Raw genomic sequence first — 21,717 nt, forward strand, 5'->3', positions numbered from 1 at the left:
AAAACCCAGCAGGTATGCCCCACAGTGCTGAAACCCAAGGCCCCTCTCCCCATTGGGTAGAAGCCCCTACCCCACCACCCCATTGCAAGGCAGAGGTCCCAAGCTCTTCCCTTCCCTCTCCACCCAAGTCTGACAGGTAGAGAATGGAGGAGGTTGTGCACTTTAACTGTAAAAGAGCCACATGCGGCTCGTGAGCCACAGTTTGGTCACTCCTTGTCTGTAGCAAAGGGGGCATATCCAGAGAATGGACATACTGGAGTGCTGACATACTAAAGAAATTCTTAGCTGGAGTAATGGCCAGCTGTGTTAATGTAAGATAACAGAAGCCCAAATATTTCTTTTTGTTCCTAGCTTTTCTGTTTACATGTAGTGCCTGGAGGTCTGTGATTGTGAATTACTAAAAGCAGGTGTGGATTTTACTTTTGGTTTAGACTCTACCTTTGAGCTAGCTACTGAGACATACAACACTGTACAACATGGGACTGAAGAGCTCCAAAATTCAGTTCAGAAGTTTACCATTAAGACTGTTTTCATGAACTTACATTTAGTGCACTAGATCTTGGGTGAATAATTTTAAGGGTCATTTTGTTCATTGGAATTAATTTATAGCATGGACCACTTTAGATTTTTGTAGGAGAGCATAGGCTGGTTTTGGGGGGGCTTGTTTGTAAATCAGAATGAAATTATTGCTTTTTCCTTATTTGGACTGAAGCTTGGCCTGGTTGATTTAGTTTTTGGAAACTTAAACATGGCAGAACAAAATGGGATTATTGAATGAATTGGTGATGGGAGTTAAGTGTTTACAATAAATGAATTACTGTATTTGATTTTGAAAAACGAAATGCTATGCTTGAAGGAACAGAATAATTAACTAAAGTGTGTTTGCTTTGATTTTCCTACTCAACATTTACCCTCATTCCTTACTCTGTAGACAAACTCTGTGCTGAACTTATTCACATAAATCTGTCGACCCAATCCATAGACTGATCTAAGGACTTGTCTACGCAGTAATGTGCACCGCAGGGGTATGATTTCTAAATCACACTAACATGTCGCTCATTTATTGGTCTCCATAGACCCTGCTGGTGTGCATTAAATGTTCCCTAGTGCACTTTCACAAACATACATTAAAGTGCAATAAGGAACATCTTATGCATACCAATAGGGTCTACATGGACTACTTAATGCACAGTATGTTAGTGTGCTTTAGACATCACAGACCCGTTGTGCGCATTGTCCCACCACGTAGACAAGCCTTAAGAGTTGCACACTAGAGTTGAATACTGCATAGAAATATCATGAATTCTTAATGTTTGGAGGTGTTCCTTCATATTTACAATGAGAACTGAATGCACTGGCCTCCATGTATTGTACCTCCTTTGCTTTCATATTCTATTTTGGCAAATCATTTATGAAATATATGGAAAATTCTCAGATTGGATCCATGGAGAATGTGAAACGCTGTGTACTCTTGAGTTTATTCCTGATGCCATCTGATACAATGCACGTTATCTTATGAAATCACCTTGAAACCTTTACATGGTCCATATACCTGAGAAGAAATCACCTGTTGATTATAAAGCTTGCACTGTTATCTGGTGTCTGTGTTTTCAGAAAAAGATTTGTGGATGATCATTATTTATCACTGTAGTAAAAACCTGAGAAAGTAAAGATAGGTACAGTGAGTAGTTAGCAAGCAGCTGACCTCCCCTTCTACCTTTGTTCCATAGGGCAAATATTAATTAATCAACCTAACTGAAAGGAGCAAATACTCCTTTCAAATAGAGAAGTAAGATTTTTTTTGTCCTATAAAGCGTTACTAACTCTAGTACAACTTACTAAATAGAAGGTAGTGATACAGATAAGGTGCTGAGCTCATCTATGCAGGGAGTAGGTATTTTAGGTAACATGGCTTTATGTATATTTACTGGGCAGTTATCCATTATAAATAGAGCTGGGTGAAAGTTTTTCAGCAACTAATAAACTCACCAAAACTGCATTTTTCAGGGCACCGAAACTGTTCATGAATCTAGGTAAAATTCAGCAAAAAGTTTCATTTGCAAAAAAGATTTTTAAAATGTCAAAACAACATTTTGAAAACAAAATGCCAGTTTGACCTAAGTGAAATATTTTTGGTTTTCCATTTCTTGGATGAAACCAAATACATTTATTTTCAGGGTGTTTTTTGTTTTGTTTTGTTTTTGGCCCTAAACTGAAAAATCAATTATTTGCTCAGGTCTAATGATAAGATCACCTATCTAAGCAAACTATCATTAACTGTATATCTTACTGTTGAAAAGGATGCAAATTAAATTTCCAATCATTTTTTACTCTCTCTTCCTCAAAGGAACTTGTAGAGTACTACAAGCACCACTCTCTCAAAGAAGGTTTCCGAAGTTTGGATACTACTCTTCAGGTTCCATACAAGGCATCTGAAAATTCAGATGGACAAAGGAGTAATAAAGCAAGCAGTAACTGTGAGTATTATCATTTTACATATTATTTGCTGTCATTTAAACACTAAAAGCGTAATGATATTTAAAACATCTTCATTTTGCATTTTTGACATGTAACCAATTAATATGGTAATGCGTTCAACTAGGATTTTTCTACAGCTAAGCATAATCAGATCTGCCAACAGGTTTATGAACATGTCTAGTGAGACTTCCTTGCTGCCAAACTTAAAATCAGGTTGGTGTTCAAAAATCTATTAGAAATGCAAGTGGGAGATTTAATTTGGAGTCTGCCTAGTTTTTGCAGGTGTTTACATAGGCGGCACTGTTTTCAGTTACATGCATAAATAAGTAACCATTTCTAATGTAGTATTGAGATTTAAATAGATCAGTCATCTAATATAACTGCATTTTTTTAAATTAGGGTTTCAGCAAAGAGACACACAGTTTTTCAAGTAATATGTCATTTGTTGAATCATCTCATTTGTTTTTTTACACCTCTCTTTTAAGGCCATAATTTGCAAGCCTGTAAAACACTTCTAAAAGAATTTTCAAAATACATACCATATAAATACCTGTTAAAAGACTATATGTATTTTTGGAGTAAATAGCTACAATATGTGTAATATTGTTCTTACGAACATGTAACTTTCCATTTTAAGGGAAAGTCTATAAAAGCGTTGTTGTCTTTTTAGAAGTTCAGTGCTATTTAAAACAACTGTTATGTGGTCTGTTGAAAATATTTAATTTTTCCCTGCAAGAATATTAGACTTCACAGCGTTTCAGGCAATGGCCTTATCTTTGCACTGCACCAGATAAGAAGAAGAAAATAAAAATTAATGATGACTTCAACAATATGAAGACTGCTGTTAATGAAGATACAGTCAAGCCCAGTGTCTTGTGGAAATAATTTTGACTATTTCATCATTTTCACTTATTAGTTTTCTTCTTGGATTTTCACTTGTTTATCTATACTCCATGGACATGCATATATAATTTCCAAGAGAATTTCTTATTTTTATTTGGTAAAACAGGAACATTAGGTGAATTTTAGGACACATTATTTTCAGATTATTTTTCATCCATTTTCATTGTTTTTTCTTTGTGTTTCTTTCTATCATCCTGTTTCCTCTTTTCTTTCTTCTCTTGTTTTTTCATTGTTTCCCCTGGGTGTATACAATGCAATTAAACACGCATGGCTGGCCTGGGTCAGCTGACTTGGGCTCAGGCTATGGGGCTGTAAAATTTCAGTGTAGACGTTCAGGCTTGGGCTGCAACCTGAGTTCTGGGGCCCTCCCAATTCCCCAAGCCCAAACATCTACAGTGCAATTTTATAGCCCCGTGAGCCTGAGTCAGCTGATATGGGCCAGCCACAGGTGTTTAAATGTAGTGTAGACAAACCCTATGAGTTTTTTGAGTTTTCTCCCTCCTGTTGTATCCCATGTTTTCTCAGGACTTCACGTCTATTCCTAGTTATTTGAAAAGAGATGAACAGAGAATGATCTTTTTCCCCCATTATCCTATCTCCCTTCCCTTCACCATCCCTCTCAACCTCTGTCCTCTTTTCTCCCCACCCCTACTTGGCATGGAGTGCCAGGGCATTGACTGGCATGAGGGGAGTGTACCCTGCCTGCCTTACCTTTGTGTTTATTTTAGTTATTCTCTGAGAGGAGCAGAAAGAAAGCACTGCCTCTTCTTACTTAGACCAGCTGATAGGAGGAAGGCACGGAAGCAGGCATCTGTATCACATAGAAGAGTACTAACGTACAGGAGAAATAGCACAACTGTTGCAAATTCCTGCAGGATACAAGATTTTATATAGTGCATATTCCACTTCCTTCACTCCACTCCAGAAATAAAAATCTCCATTACAGGAGTTCAAAAGTGATTATATGGAAGAACAAAAGAAATGAATGTGGGGCATTTTCCACTTAAGAGGTTTGGCAGGCTTGGCTTTCTGCTATGTTGAAATTCAAACATTTTCCCACTATATTTGCTGGTGGAAACTGGAAAATTTCCCCCTGAGGCCAAATTGATGAAAAGTCTCTCAATTCTCAGATTCCCCATGTAAAACCTAATATTTTGCCACAACTCTGAGAACAAAATGCAGATTGTTTGACCCTGGATGACACTTTGGTTAATGGATTTGAAGGTTTTTATAAATCTGAATGAGCTTTTCCTTCTGGACACTCCAGACTTTAGTACTGGACCCAAATCGTGAGTCTGGTGTTCTCTTGAGGCTCAGCAGAATTTAGGTATAGTCTCTGACTTTGGGCCTCTAGGCACACACACCAGGTACAGATACCATGTCTGATACCCGTCTTGGCAGGCCCTGAAAATAGCTCCAGCTGTCCCAAGCCTCGCCAGTAGCTGTTGCATGCTCTGAGTTCCACTGAAGCTGATTTACTGTTTCCCTTTTTGGGGACTTTGTGACAGTGTAAGCAAGTAACACACAGACTCTGCAAAGGAATTTCTAAATGAACATACCTTATTCTTAGACAGCACAACTGGTACAGTTGATGGAAAAACAACAAAACCTGCACACAAAACCCTACCTCACTTTCCTCACTACTCCCACAGTCCTTTGGGATTTGGTCAGTGACTTTTCAGGGGTCCAGTATTTTCCTCACCCTGTTCTCCCCTGCACAGCCTTGTCTGTCGCTCTCTCCTTTTCTACTGAATCGAGCCCTTTTTATGAAGTTGCAGTCCCCTTTATTAGGTGATCACTAGGAGCTGCTTCAAGTCCCTTTCTCGGGTGATCCACTGCTTGATTACAAGGCCACCAGAGGAAAAGGGTTTCTCTGCCCCTCTCAAATATTGTTGGCAGATCATCTGCAGCTCATGCTTTTTAGTTTTACAGCTGCCCTGTTAGTTTTCACCAAGTTGGCATTAGAATGCCCTCATAGTTAGGGTATCTGAACCCTGCAATTTTGATCTGCAAAGCAGTTAGAGAATTTGTATCTTGGAATTTTGTTAGCAAGGGTTACAACTTGGAAGCAAACCAGCTGCTGCAGATTTGTTGGACATTTGAGTTGAATTTACTTCATTCCCCAAGGGGAATCTTCACTCAGCCAGTTCCTCTCTGACCACCTCCTGCTCTCCTTTGAAGGCATCTCATATAAGAAGGGATAGCTGTTGAGAGGGACCCTGAATGACAAACTGAGGGGAAGGAGATTTGCCAGTTTTCCAGCTGGGTGCATTAACTGAGCCCATGGTCACCAGATTTTCACAAGTACAGGCTGCGGCAATTAAATATGTCAAGCTTCCAACTTCAATCTGAGATTGACTGGAGGTTTGAGATGGACATTTTTCACTGCTCTGCTTATATGAATACCTGTTCGGATTTTTTTTTTTTGGTAATAAATACATCTTCCCTAATGATGCAATTCTCATTTTTTTTGTCCTTTGATACCTTCATAGTATTTGGTATACATTAGGAAAAACTTCACAACATAAGCAGAGAGAGGCATTTCTGTCTTGGAGCATTTTTTTAGAAATTTAGGAAGCTCTACTGCGGACATTGCAAAAGTCCATCAAGTACTAATGCCAAGTGTTTTGAGCTAATATGAAATCCAAAGGCAGCTTCAAATCACCTAATTGTCTAAGATGATAGGAAAAATGGTTTTAATGGTTTTATTTATTTTCCCTTTGAATATTAAATGGCTGCTAGGTTTTCCTGTAATTTTTTTATATGACTTACAATACAATTTCCATATTATTTCTTAGAATGTCAGACAAAGGGTGATTTGAAAGCTGGCCTACTTGTGTCACAGTTCTCTCAATACTTACTTGTTAGACCTGAATTATCATTTTGTACCTAAAATTAAGTTGACTTTTCACTTACTTCAGAAAATTGTCCAGTTGTTCTTTTTAATCTCCTAGCATCCCAGGACTTGTGTACTCTTTTTAGATGTTCATTGCACACTTTCAGTAGGCATGAGGATACCTCATCAGCTATCAAATATGTCAAGACATCTAGATGTAATTTACTTTTTTCTTAAGAGGAATGTAAACAAAGATGGGTTTTGGTGCCACGGCATGTTCTTTGGTCCCAATTTTCATTTCAGACTGCTTCTGTATGCACAATGTTGCACCCACAAAAATGGGCACATACTCTTTTGCGGGTAGAAAACATACTATCACCCAAAGGAGAGCAAATGGGTGACCAGCAACCTGATTACTATAAATATATTGGAGATTTAATTAGTGTGTTTTTAACCCTTCGTTTACCTGAGGATACATTACATTTATCTATCAAAGAGGGGGCTAGCATAGTGGCTGCACAAGTTTAAGTACCTGAGCCAAATTCTGCATTTTGTGTGTGCTCAGAACTTCCACTGAACTGAATGTGTGTAGTATATATGGATCCAAAGCATCATTTAGTCCTTAGAGGATATGAAACGTGCACGTAATTCCCGTTGATGTTAATAGTTATCAGAGTAGAATGCTGTGATCCCTACATGCATGGTGTGAGGTCCAGTTTAACAAGGTACAGTCACTCCTCGCTTAACACTGTAGTTATGTTCCTGAAAAATGCGACTTTAAGCAAAATGTTGTTAAGCGAATCCAATTTCCCCATAAGAATTAATGTAATTTGGGGGGTTAGGTTCCAGGGAAATTTTTTTCACCAGATAAAAGACTATATTTTATTTATTTATATATATATATATATATATACACACACAGACAAACACACACACAGACACACACACACACACAGTATAAGTTTTAAACAAACAAGTTAATACTATACACATCAATGATGATTGTGAAGCTTGGTTGAGGTGGTGGAGTTAGAGGGTGGAAGAGAGTGGGATATTTCCCAGGGAATGCCTTACTGCTAAATGATGAACTAGCACTCACTGCTGAACCCTCAAGGGTTAACAGGTTGTTAATGTAGCCTCACACTTTACAAGACAGCACAAATGGAGGGAGGGGAGACAGCATGGCAGAGAGAGAGAGAGACACCCATTGCCACTTCAATTACGGTGACCCCACTCTAAGTACATTTCCTTTTTAAGTAGATCAGCAAGTTGAGACAGCCGCTGCTGCCAGCAAGCTCCTCGGTCCTGAGCCCTGTCGTGTCCCGTCCCACCCCGCTCTATTGAGATGGGGTAAGCGGGGGACAGGAGTAGGGGGAAGGGGACACCCTGAAATTAGCCCCCTTCTTTTCCTTTCCTCCTCTCCCCCCCACCCCACCCCCGCACAGCAAGCAGGAGGCTCCCGGGAAGCAGCTCCAAGGCAGAGGGCAGGAGCAGCACATGGCAGTGGGGGGAGGGACAGCTGAACTGCCCGCAACTGATGGGCAGCTGCCACACAGTGAGCTGCATGGAGCTGATAGAGAGGCTGCTGGTCCACCCTGGTTCCAAGCCCCCACCAGCCAGCTGCAACGGGCTGCTCTTCCTGCAAGCAGTGGACAGAGCAGGCGGCTGCCAAACAATGTTATAAGGGAGCATTGCGCAACTTTAAAGGAGCATGTTCTCTAATTGATTAGCAGCGTAACAACGTTAACTGGGATGACTTTAAGTGAGGAGTTACTGTACTTAAGAACAGGCCTAAGTTAAGCATGGGACTAGTCCTGGGGATACCAATGGCACTACTTATGTACTTGAATTTAGACACATGTTTAAGAACTTGGTTGAGTCAGGGCCAAAAGGATTTTAAAATGTATTAAGAAAAGAAACAACTTTATTTGTAAGAAAAAACAGTTTAAAATTCTTTTCTGCCAAACCCAAAATGGATTTTTTTAAAATTTTTTGTTTTTGAAAAATGTAATTGTGAAAAATTAAATCATAGATCTACATTTTCCACTTTTCACAGTCAATTTCCTTCCAGACTTCCTCAGTGAGGAACTGTAGTTTCCTTATTACCAATGACTTACATAATAGAAATACTAATATTTAAATATTTTGCCGATATTTCAACGTTCTTTTGCTTCTCTCTTTTTCTCTTTCTTTCTCTAAGCCCCCTCTTTGTTCTGTGGGTTTTCTTTTGTAACTCCTCCAGACTACAGCTTTGTTCCCCCTTCCTCCACTCCTTTCTGGTCAGGTACTGCTTACTGCTTTTATATTTCTTCTAAATTTGCTTCTGTTTGCAGATTCTTTCTATGTGCAGCCAACTAGGGAAGGGACGAATCTACTTTTTCATTTCTTGACTAAATGCAGAATAGCAGCTAATGCTATATACTGAAGACTGACTCCAAATCTCAGTAACTCGTTAACATGATAAGCTATAAAGACAAGGTAATCGGAGGGTAGAAAATTTTTATTCTTGCAGTCCAATAAAATCAAACTCTTGCAAAATCAACTTTTAAAAGTATACATTCCTATAAGCAGAATTTGAATAGCCGCAGCAGATCTCAAATGGCCACTAGTTCACCATTCAATAGCAGAATTCTATAGCAAGTATTATATTTTTAATTGATGTATTCATACAAATATGCATACCTGAAAATTGCACTGTTCATGAATGAATCAAGTATTCGTCCCATCTCTATAGCAAACCATACTGTGGCAGCATCGTAAAATGCCGTTGCTAGAGAGTTCTGTTGTAGCAAATGTTAGATTTTGCACTACCATTGTTTCAGTTAATTTTACTCATCTGCTTTTCAAATGTAATCACGTTTTCTTTATTCTCTTTTAACCTTCTCTTGCTTTGAAAATATAAAAACATTTTGAACTAACAGACAGTATAAAAAGATTGAAATTTACAGCCATGCTAATTTCAATTCCAATCACATTATGGCAAACTTGCACTCCATTAATAAACACCAGTAAGTAAGGATGCTGTTGTGACTTTTAAGCCACAGTTATGGTGGAGCTGCACCACTTTGGCAGTAGCCCCAGTAATTTTGCCTGTGGCAGGCAAAAAGTCTCTGAGAACCCTGAAGGCACATACACAACAGCAACTGCTATACCCTCTAAAAGAGTGCAGCATTTGTTCTCCTTATGCTGGTTCACTTCCACTTATAGAGGGTGGATTATCTGGCCTAGCTAGCACAAGGTTTTGGAATTGAGGTTGGCCCCTGGCACCCTCTTCTACCCTTGTGCATAGCACTAGTCCCAACAGAGCCCTTTATGTTGGTAATTAGTAAGAATTAACTACACTCTGTCTCCTCCACAAAAAGAAATCCTGACAATATCTGATGTAAAGCATGTCTTTGTAACAATTACACAACAGTAAAGGGGTGTCAGGTAGTGATAGGTAATTTAATCATGTCTGCTTGGATGGCATTTCATATTCTGGCAGATACTGTGCTTGACTTTTTGCGTTCTTTATAAAATCATCTCTTTTTAAGACACCAAAAGAGTCTTCATTAAATTCACAACTAAATGATAATATAAATGGAAAATATGATCACTAAATATTATGGGTGGGGTTTCCAAAAGCACCTTCAATGTTGGCTATCTCTGCTCCCACTGGAAGTCAGTGGTAAAATTTTCATTGATGCCAGTGGGAGAAGAATTAAGCCAGCAATTTGTGAGCACTTTTTTGAAATTCCTCTCCATGCTTGCAAACTGGCAAGAACTGATGTACAGTTTTGTAAAATTAAGCAAACGCACATTGCTTCAAGACGCACAGAACCCACTAGCCAAAAATGACTCTTCTGGGGATAAAGCCACAAGTTAAGAGAAATACATAGTGTGAGATCAAACTGGTTACAGGTTACATTAATGAGAAATTGACCCGAATAGAAGCAAGGCAGAAATCTGACACAGACCAAAGTGTCTAGTTCTCTGGGGCTACAAGCATTAGTGAGTCCTCTCAGGGTATGTCTATAGTGCAACTAAATACCCGTGGCTGACTTGTGTCAGCTGACTAGAGCTTGCGAGGCTGTAAAATTGTGCTGTAGACATTCAAGCTTAGGCTGGAGTGCAGGCTCTGGGACCCTCCTAACTTGCAGGGTCCTAGAGCTCGGGCTCCAGCCTGAGCCCAACGTCTACACTGCAACTAAACAGCTCCTTAGCCCGAACCCAGCGAGTCTGAGTCAGCTGGTATGGGACAGCTGCAAGTTTTTAAGTGCACTGTAGACATAGCCGCCTCCTTCTTTAAAATCTCCCCTGCTGCTTGTTTCAATTCTTTCTTTTCTTGTTTCTCTGATCCTCTCTCCCCTATCTCCAGATTCTTTCCTTCTCCTCTTACTTCTTTCTCACTTTCCCCGTGCTCCTCACTTTGAAAGGGGTTTGAAATATTCCCCTCCTTTACTCCAATTCTGCCCCCTTTCCCTCCCATTTCCCCCAATATTTTACTGCCCACTATTCCCTGCATTTCTCCTCTCCTTAGTTCTTTTCCTCGCTCAGTTCCCCTTGTTTTCTTCTTTCTTACCTACTTCCTTTTGTTCCTCCCCCACATCTTCCCCAGGTACCTTGTTCCCTTGACCTCTTATCCTCTTTCTAGATTCCAGAGCGGCTCTCTGCTTCCCCTTCCCCTCCCCACAACCATTTACTGGTCCTTATAACCTCCAAATCAATTATCCCCTTCCCCCAATAGTTACTGCTATTGTCACCCACCAAGATACTGAGCCCCAAATCAATAAGTGCTGCTAGTGCCCTCTTCCCCCCCAAAATGTCAATTACTGCCTCTGCTGCACCCCTTCTCCCCAAAATCAGTTCCTGCCCCATCACCACTGATTCTTGCTGCCCAGTATGGTATTTGGCATAGTATTGATGTAAATAGGCAAATAGTCATGGTATTTGACTTGCTAGAGTGTAAGTAGTGTATTTTTTATGATAATATACTGTGCATGATTGTCTATATTCTTCAGCATCTTCATATTGTGCACATGAACAATATATAAATCTGCTGATTCTCTTCTATAGAACGTATTTATATCCTATAGGCATATGCTAAATACTAACGCTGAGTGTAAAGTTGTCATGCACTATGATGATGTGGAAAAATATGGTCATAATTCATTTTCAGACATATGATTTAACTTTAGCTATTTCAGTTTTAATCATTGATGCGTGTCCAGTTTTAATTATTTGAATGCACGGTATCTATTATGCAAAAGCTGCTGTTCATATGAGGTCACAATAAATATCAAATAAAAGTATATGCAGCAAGGCTATCACTTAAGTGGTTGATTTTGTCCTAGCTGTTTAGATTTTCTAGTTTATATGCCATGTTTCGTATTTCCCTGATTTTAAATCAAAGAAGGCAGCTTGCTCTGATTCTTTACTGTTAAATTTCGATTACGTTTTCAAAACTAGAATGTTAGTAGCAATTCCTAAAACTCTTTGGGAAACTCTAGTAACAGTGTGCTTGCTCTCTTGTTCTCTGAATTATGACAAAGAGAATGGTTTTGATGATTCCTCCAACTCACTGTTGTTGGCCATACTCCAAATACACCCAGGATTTTTTCAATAGGGATTTTAGTGTGTCCATCTCCCTAGCTCCCTATGTAAGGTCCTAGTCAGAACTAATGGTAGTCCATTTCTGTCTACAGCAGCTGTTTACTCATTGAACCAGTTGTAAAGGGAGATTGCCTCTATTGAAAAACACTGTTTGGATGCCTTTTTGCATACCGTAGGCTTCCACCTTTGCCAGTTGCTGGTCTAACCTCTGAATCTAATGTATTAGCCAGTGTATATTTTTTCTATTATACCTAATTATAGGTCTCACCCTGCAAGGTGCTGAGAACTTTTACCTCCCAATGAGAAATGACAGTCCACAGCAGCTTACATGATTGGATTCTATAAGACTTCATAAAAAGATTATTAGTTTGCTACAATTAAAGCCATTTTTGAATTGAACATATTAGAGACGTGCAGCTTTTGCACTTGTATCATTCAGAAATGTTTGAAGTAATTTTTATATCTGTTTAAAAGATTTAGGCCCCAGTTCAGCAAGGTATTTTAAGTCGGTGCATCACTGTAAACCTTTAAGAGTTGATTTTGTTGGGACCTCTCACATGCTTAGACTTATGCTAATACTTAAGTTCTTTGCTGGATCAGGGCATTTTCGCTTTGTGGTGAAATTTTGTGAGCCAGGTTCAACTGATCATTTTTGATGTTTGATTTTCAGTGTACTCTCGAGAAAAATGGTGCTTTACATGATCCAGTGGCCATACAACAGATAACTCAAACTGTAGAAATGTATTTCTTTTTTGCTGTTGGTCTACAGCAGCGGTTCTCAAACTGTGGATCAGGACTCCAAAGTGGGTCACGACCCCATTTTAATGGAGTCACCAGGGCTGGCTTAGACTTGCCCAAACTGTAGAAATGCATTTCCTTTTTGCTGTTAGTTGGAAGGAGTTAGTCTACAGACTTATATGGATAGTATTTAACCTGGATTGCTTCTCTGAAGGAATAGCACCATAATCTATGTATTTTGCCTCATTAGGGGTTTAAAGTTAAATCAACAATAAATGCTAATAATCTATTTGGAAACAAACTAGTGACCTGAAAAATATGTTGATGTAAGTACTTTGCAGCAAGTTTTATTATAAACTACAAAAGTGTAATAAATTTTACAGTATTTTTGAATCCTTGAGAAAAAATTTGCCTTAGTGGCATTTACATTCAGGCTTATGTAATGTTTTTTTCTATTTCCCTCCCTGTCCTCTGCACATAAAATCCTCCAACCTTGTGTTGAATTAACCTTTAAAGAAGGCTTCTTGATCTCTTTGGGTGGTTACTTTCACATTTACATAAAATTGTTGCCAATTTATTTTGTAATGGAATCATTGCTATACATTTTACAGTATTGACTTAATTGATTAGTCTGCGATTAACAGATCATAACAACATTGATTTCTTGTGTTCAATTTCAGTGCTAAGTCCAAAAGCAATAGGCATAGCCATTGCCCGGTATGACTTCTGTGCAAGAGACATGAGAGAACTGTCCTTACTGAAAGGTGATGTGGTGAAAATTTACACAAAGATGAGTGCCAATGGCTGGTGGAGAGGTGAAGTAAATGGAAGGGTAGGTTTTTCTTTTATTTGGTATCATTTTATACTTATCTCACTGATAAGGCTTTTAAATGGAGTCTTCAGACATCATAAACCTGTTTCACATATTTTCTCTCACAGCATATCTGACACATCATCAGCTCTGTTTCAGATGATCCAGACAGTATGCTTGATCAACTTTCCCAGAGTCTAAATGAACTAGGGTCGTGGATGAGCACTAACTGGCTGATGTCCAGCGGGGATAAGACTGTTTGGTGGGGGAAATAGCAGAGGTTATAACCCTTAGCAGCAAAACATCAGGGTCTTGTTGGATCCCTGGTTGCTTCTTGGTGTCCAGCTAGCAGCAAAGGCCAGGAGTGCATTTTATGATCTTTCCTTTTGGACGTGCATTTCACCACTGCCTTCTATACCTTTGTCAGCATAAGACTGGATTGCTGCAACAGGATTTATATGAGGCTACACCTGAAGGGCACTCAGAAACTTCAGCTAGTACAAAATGTGGCAAGAGGCTTATGTAGCAGTGATTTTTACAGGGAGCATGTTACATCTGTGCTCGGAGATTTGTGCAGGTTGCTGGTAGTTCCCAGGTACAATTCCAAGTGCTAGTTTTGTCATAGAAGCCCTAAATGGTTTCCATCGCTACGTTAGGTGCTACCACCCTGCTCATGTAATACCTCCGCAGTGGAGATAAATTGAGGCACTGAAAGTCCTGGTTTAAGTGGGAAGAGATTAGTGGCAGCGCCAGGGCCTGCTGTAAAGGGCCTGTTTCTCCAGCTTTGGGTAAGGGAGGGTGGATGTGGGTTGGGATGGTGGGTGCGAGTGAAAGTCCTGTGCAATAGGATGGGGAGAAGTCTGGGGTTTTGTGTTTTACATTATTTGAAGGGGTTTTTATTTTGTACATGTGCTAGAGCATGAGAGAATCACATTTTAAAAAAGAAATAATCATATAGACTGGAAGCAATATAGAAACCTAAACAATTTTTTATGGCCCTGTGTGAAATAAATTGATGATCTCGTTCCAGGTGTTAATGGACAGACAGGCGCATACTAAAGAAAAACATTAGGAATGGGCATTCTGTTTGACAGTCTCAGCAAGATGGGCTTCTGGACTTGAGTTCTCTTCTTTCTCTAGAGATAGTTCATCCAGAACAGGGTACATTGGCAGGGCAGCATGAAGTGTTGCACTCTGTTATAGATATAGGACTTCACTCTCCAAAGTTAATAGGTGTGGTTTCTTTCATGAGCAATACAATAACTTGTAACAATGCAGTATAAATGAAAAATTTCGGGCTCTGCCCTGCAATTCTTTCTCATTTAAAACGACTCCTGACTACATTGAGACTTGAGTGCACGTAAGCACAACAAAATCAGTTCCTATTTAATTTATGTGAATAATGGTAATGGGGACTTGCGAGCCTGATGGTAGCTTTGAAGAATACTTAGATGTCCGTCACCTCCAAAATGGGGAAATAGCAGCTGCCTGGCTCTAGTAAAACTCCTTGTTTCTGCTCTTACTCTTCTTCTTCCATGTTTTAGTGCTTTGGGGCACAGTCACAGCTAGTGGTTTAGTTCTGGTCTTCCAAAAAAAGGTTTTAATGTCCAGTGCTGCAATCTCCAAATCATGGGATCAATAATTTGCATCACTTGGTTGAGAGGCGTTACTCTAACTAAGTGCTGTGGTGGCACAATCAAGTTTATCTTTATAATTTTGTGTCCCCTTGTTTACTAAACAGAACCATGACAGTTTTTGCCTAGGCAGGCCTGTAAAAGAATTGTCCTGTGTCATTAGCATCTTATGTATTATTTTTATTCTGCTTTTGCCTTCTTTAGGTGGGCTGGTTTCCATCAACCTATGTTGAAGAAGATGAATGAATTGAACACTTACTTTGCACTGTTGACCAGAAATTTCAGGGACTGTGGAATACAACAATCTGCAAAGCATTATTAGTCTTGTTAAGTATTTCAAAAGCAGCATTTTCTGTCTGTCCAAACCCTCCAGTCTTATTGTTGGAATTTCTACAGAAGTTTGTGCTGACAGATTAATGGTTTGCCCAGAGCTATGCAAGAAACAACCTGCCAGTTTGCCATCATCAGGGACCAGTATAAAGCCCAACCCTCACCTTTCCAGAAGATCCTTGCAAAACAGATTTCTTTATGCTGCCTTTCATTTCACCCTGTGGTACACAGCGAATGCTACCTATTGGTAAATGTTTAATAAATCTTTTTTTCTAGTAGCTAACATCTGTGATGGTAGAAGGAGGCGATGAAGGCTTATTACTCCTTATCACTGTATACAGAAAAAGGAAAGTTCAGTCCTGCCAGTCAATATTAGCTGTCTTGAAACATCAAGCAATGTTATTTATCACATAACAAACAGTTGTGCACTCATCAAACCATTCTGAGAAAAATAGAAATGTAGTAAATATTTATAGCCTTTTCTTCCAAGGTACATGTGTGGGATGATTATAACTGACTTGAAGTCCTGCCTAAATTTTCAAACAACTTGTTTTTAAGACAGGAGTTTTAAAAAGGGTAGTGTTTACTTTGTGTGGTTCTGCTAGAAAAAACGACTACAAATGGGATTGTGGTGTTCTCTTTTTGTTTTGTTATGCGCTTCAAAGCAAATTTTACTCAGTTTACAAATAAGCAGCTAACTATGTAAACACACCCAGGAATCTTAAGGACAAAATGTGTTCTTTATAGCTCATGTATCATCAATAGTTTAAACATTTTGTAGGTCATATTCTGCCTAGAATATGGCAGATTTGGCTTTGCAGTAGGAATTTAGTTAACAATTCCTTTCCTGAGTGAACACAAAAAGAATCCCGCTCACTGTCCCATAAGTGTATTGACTCTGCAGGGCTGAAAGAATTAAATAGTAATAAAAATGTATTTTTGGAGCAAAGCAAGGAGATTTCACCCTAAATACACACAGGAACAGATCTGCTGGGAAAGAAGGTATCATTTTTAAGGGTAGTACTGCTCTTTGTATCTTAAACTACTGGCACTTTTGTATTTTGCTTTTGGAAGCTTTCTACATCAGGTCTCCATGAAGGGCTTTTTCTCTTTCCCTTGCTAGCAAATGGGAGCATGTATCATCCAGTGTATACCTTCTTGGTCATCAGGGCATGGTAAACGAACATCTTACAGATTTTTTTTTTCCTGTTGCCTGCCTTTCTGTTTTTCTGGAATCTAACCCTGATTGTTACTTCTCTCCCAGAGTGGCAGTGAAATTATGGCAATGCAGTGGTGTGGACTGTTCCTTCCACAATGTAATGCATAAGTGTCGATTATCCTAAGAAAAAGAGCCCCCAAGTTTGCATGAAAGCCTGTAACCTTGGTGTCAGGTATGAGCAAGTGATATCTGTCTTTTGAGATCCAGAATTTTAATAAAGTTTGAAAGTCCTGGTTCATAGAAGAAAAAGTTGAAACAAGTGTTAGTGGTGATGTTGTACAGGTGTGAATATACAATTGTTAATATTTAGCTAATATCTTACCTGTAAAATTTGGGCTAAACAAAATGTTCCTACATACATAAAATTCTGAACTGTATTTTTCCTGTGTGTGACACTCTCCTCCTTCCAGTACAAAACACAGGAGAATCCATTCCCACAATGTGCACACAGACCAGCAATACAGCCCCTTTGCAACTGCTATCCATCCTATAGACTGAATGATATCCAATGATCCTCCACAGAATGAGCACATACCCCAACTCCCCTCCCTTGGGCTGCTCTCCCCCGCCCCCGTGATCCCCACTTTTATGCTGGCCTATTTGTGGCCAGCACAGACATCCCATTCACATGGGGGTGGGGGGGGGGGGGTTGCAGCCATTCCTCACACACACACACACTGCATCCTGTAGGCAGCCCCTTTGCAGGGCCAAGTGGTGCAGCGAGCCTCTCGGAAATTCTCTGCATATGGGTGAATTTTAACCTTAGGGTTAGGGATGAATCTCTGCCAAAGTAGCATAGTTTCAGGGAGTTTACCTCAAAATTATGTAACTGTGATTGAGTTGAATACATTTATTTGATGGAACTGATTTAGAGCATTTGTAAATGATTCGTAAAAGATATTTTATAAAGTGATCTGTACAGCAGTTTAGACTTTGGTATGTTGTCTGGTTATATTTTGCCATGCAATAGTATTATGTGTTGTGGGCCTGATCCTGTTCTCCTTAAATGGACCACACTGGTTCTTTGGCAGCTTTGCCTGCTTTAGGGGTAAAGGAATAGGCTCTAGCTCTGTGAAATGTTTTGTGCTTAGCTATTAGCATATAGTTCTTGTATGAGGAGAAGCAGTTTAATTCAATACAAATTAAGAAACACATCTGTTATGTTCAGTAACCTAGGGTTTTTTAAACATTAATTTGATAAGTCGCCTTGTTACCCTAAATTGATTGTGTGCTTTTTAACAACTCAGGGGTCCAGCAATTTACCTTGGAGAAGAATTAAAGTAATATCTTAACACTTTTTCATAGTATTCATATTGTACATCTTGGTTGTCTCTGTTTAATGCCCTGTACTGAATGAGTTAAACGCTGCATCTTAAACTATATTTCTAATACCAAAGACTTATGTAACAATTCCAGAGCCACTGCTTCTCAATGTGCTTTCTTTTGCCTGTATGGAGACCTTGCTGTCATGCAGTGACTTAGTACAGTACTTTAATTTGTAATATGTTGTACATATGTGAATATAATAAACTGGTTAATTTCTTGTTTAAATTCATGTGTCAGAATTCATACTTGGTAGTGTAAAGGCATGGTCTGGCTCCTGTGTGGCTTTTTAAATAACTGCTGTTACTAGCAGGAATTGTTAATGGTCTGTTTATCAAACCCATACTTGTATAAACCTTGTTTATATGTAAGATTGTGTTGTCATTGTATATAGGTCAGTATATCCTTCCTTCCTTTGAGGATTTGTTCTTAGACTAATGTCCCTTGTGCTATATCCGGAATAGCTTTGTATATGGATGGATGGATACTCAGAATCAGCTATATATATTGTTGTTAATTGTTTATTTGTATGTTTTCCTCTATCAAAACCTGCACTTATTATTTCTTGCCTGACATATCCTTTTAAGAGAGATTCCTCTTGTCCATCTTGTTGTATAGATGTGTCCCCATCTCCTCGTTCTGCATTCCCTCAGTGCTTAGACACACACACACACGTTCATTCAAGTTGACTTGAGATCAAGTCTGAAAATATGCTGTGTGCATAATTTCTTGGGCTGCTAAATTATCTTTTTATAATGTACCCTGTTCACATAAAGTTTTGAAAATATAGCCCTTTATTTACAAACAGAATAATTTCTGTGCCGATTTATTAATTTAGTCAGTTCAGTGATAACACAATTCAAACATGGCTTTACCGTGTCACTGCTGCTTTTCAGTAACAAAGCGTTTCTTTGTGGAGCCACTTTTATGATAATCATTAAACTTAATGAGGCATTTACACATCTCTACACATGGAAGGCATAATTTTCCTGTCATATCATATATCTAAGAGTCACACCTAACTTGAAAGACACAGAATGCATTTCAATTAAATTCTGTTCTTAACATCTCTCACTCTCTCACACACACACACAAATATGTATATATATGCAGGTCCCTTTCACTTATATGAGAGAGAAGAAAGTTATGCCCTCTGTTGAGTGAGAAATTAAGAGAAACTGTTGTAATTGATCTGTAGGGGCTGTTCATGGTGGGGTTCTGAATGCCACAGTTTGATTTGTAGGAATTAAAACTGAACCAGCCACTGAAGGTTGATTTGGAGGTTTGAATTCGACAAATTCCTTCCTCAACATGGAAAATCACCTCCACTAAGATCACTCCTTCCTATACCCCAAAGCAAGCTCTAATTCTCCTCCAAAGGTAAGGTGAGGTGGGGTTCCCAGGGCTTGTTCAGGATATGGGGGTGGGAGAGAAGCATGCCACTTGGAGGGGAGGTTGCTGGCTTAACACTGTGCACTTTTTCTTTGTGCAAACATTCTCTGCCTATGTTTGTGGAACACACGCAACCTCAGACCCAGGCTTGGTTTAAATTCAGTGCAAATGTTTTGCATGTCTCTGGTTTCCATTGATATTGTCACCAATGGATTTTGCAGTCAAGTTGCAATTGCAGTTTTAATCACTGCACTAACCCAGGGCTCTTTCACACTTAGTTTCATGTGTTACATTAATACTGCAGTACATTCATGGTTGTGGCTTTGCTGCACACTATGCCCACTCAGAGATTCACATTGATGTTGAAAAGGGAAGAAAGGAGAGCACAGAATCCGGACCCTGGACTTCAGAAAAGCAGACTTTGACTCCCTCAGGGAACTGATGGGCAGGATCCCCTGGGAGAATAACATGAAGGGGAAAGGAGTCCAGGAGAGCTGGCTGTATTTTAAAGAATCCTTATTGAGGTTACAGGGACAAACCATCCCGATGTGTAGAAAGAATAGTAAATATGGCAGGCGACCAGCTTGGCTTAACAGTGAAATCCTTGCTGATCTTGAACACAAAAAAGAAGCTTACAAGAAGTGGAAGGCTGGACAAATGACCAGGGAAGAGTATAAAAATATTGCTCGGGGATGCAGGAGTGAAATCAGGAAGGCCAAATCACACCTGGAGTTGCAGCTAGCAAGAGATGTTAAGAGTAACAAGAAGGGTTTCTTCAGGTATGTTAGCAACAAGAAGAAAGTCAAGGAAAGTGTGGGCCCCTTACTGAATGAGGGAGGCAACCTAGTGATAGAGGATGTGGAAAAAGCTAATGTACTCAATGCTTTTTTTGCCTCTGTCTTCACGAACAAGGTCAGCTCCCAGACTACTGCACTGGGCAGCACAGCATGGGGAGGAGGTGACCAACCCTCTGTGGAGAAAGAAGTGGTTTGGGACTATTTAGAAAAGCTGGACGAGTACAAGTCCATGGGGCCGGATGCGCTGCATCAGAGAGTGCTAAAGGAGCTGGCGGATGTGATTGCAGAGCCATTGGCCATTATCTTTGAAAACTCATGGTGATCCGGAGAAGTCCCGGACAACTGGAAAAAGGCTAATGTAGTGCCCATCTTTAAAAAAGGGAAGAAGGAGGATCCTGGGAACTACAGGCCAGTCAGCCTCACCTCAGTCCCTGGAAAAATCATGGAGTAGGTCCTCAAGGAATCCATTCTGAAGCACTTAGAGGAGAGGAAAGTGATCAGGAACAGTCAGCATGGATTCACCAAGGGCAAGTCATGCCTGACTAATCTAATTGCCTTCTATGAAGAGATAACTGGCTCTGTGGATGATGGGAAAGCGGTGGACATGTTGTTCCTTGACTTTAGCAAAGCTTTTGACACGGTCTCCCACAGTATTCTTGCCAGCAAGTTAAAGAAGTATGGGCTGGATGAATGGACTATAAGGTGGATAGAAAGTTGGCTAGATTGTCGGGCTCAACGAGTAGTGATCAATGGCTCCAGGTCTAGTTGGCATCCAGTATCAAGTGGAGTGCCCCAAGGGTCAGTCCTTGGGCTGGTTTTGTTCAATATCTTCATAAATGATCTGGTCTGGATTGCACCCTCAGCAAGTTTTCAGATGACACTAAACTGGGAGGAGAGGTAGATACGCTGGAGGGTAGGGATAGGATACAGAGGGACCTAGACAAATTAGAGGATTGGGCCAAAAGAAATCTGATGAGGTTCAACAAGGACAAGTGCAGAGTCCTGCACTTAGGACGGAAGAACCCCATGCACCGCTACAGACTAGGGACCGAACGGCTCGGCAGCAGTTCTGCAGAAAAGGACCTAGGGGTTACAGTGGACAGGAAGCTGGATATGAGTCAACAGTGTGCCCTTGTTGCCAAGAAGGCCAATAGCATTTTGGGATGTATACGTAGGGGCATTGTCAGCAGATCGAGGGACGTGATCGTTTCCCTCTATTCAACATTGGTGAGGCCTTATCTGGAGTACTGTGTCCAGTTTTGGGCCTCACACTACAAGAAGGATATGGAAAAATTGGAAAATGTCCAGCGGAGGGCAACAAAAATGATTAGGGGACTGGAACACATGACTTACGAGGAGAGGCTGAGGGAACTGGGATTGTTTAGTCTGCGGAAGAGAACAATGAGGGGGGATCTGATAGCTGCTTTCAACTACCTGAAAGGGTGTTCCAAAGAGGATGGATCTAGACTGTTCTCAGTGGTAGCTGATGACAGAACAAGGAGTAATGGTTTCAAGTTGCAGTGGGGGAGGTTTAGGTTGGATATTAGGAAAAACTTTTTCACTAGGAGGGTGGTGAAACACTGGAATGTGTTACCTAGGGAGGTGGTGGAATCTCCTTCCTCAGATATTTTTAAGGTAAGGCTTGACAAAGCCCTGGCTGGGAT

At 39.9% G+C, this 21,717-nt stretch overlaps 1 protein-coding gene across 8 annotated transcripts in view; it reads left to right on the plus strand.

Moving 5' to 3' along the window:
- The window catches only part of VAV3 (vav guanine nucleotide exchange factor 3), a 248,586-nt gene extending 230,494 nt beyond the window's left edge, over positions 1-18,092 (plus strand). For 3 of the 8 annotated variants that reach the window (XM_073356847.1, XM_073356848.1, XM_073356852.1), the window contains 3 exons: positions 2,348-2,477; positions 8,418-8,501; positions 13,228-14,382. In XM_073356847.1, coding sequence (XP_073212948.1) covers positions 2,348-2,477; positions 8,418-8,501; positions 13,228-13,559 — 546 coding nt within the window. In that variant the 3' untranslated portion in view covers positions 13,560-14,382. The other 5 variants (XR_012160359.1, XR_012160360.1, XM_073356849.1 and 2 more) reach the window with 5 other exon arrangements.
- The last annotated feature ends 3,625 nt before the right edge of the window (positions 18,093-21,717 follow it).

The sequence above is a fragment of the Lepidochelys kempii genome, chromosome 8 (genome assembly GCF_965140265.1).
Source record: "Lepidochelys kempii isolate rLepKem1 chromosome 8, rLepKem1.hap2, whole genome shotgun sequence".
Taxonomy (NCBI): Eukaryota; Metazoa; Chordata; order Testudines; family Cheloniidae; genus Lepidochelys; species Lepidochelys kempii.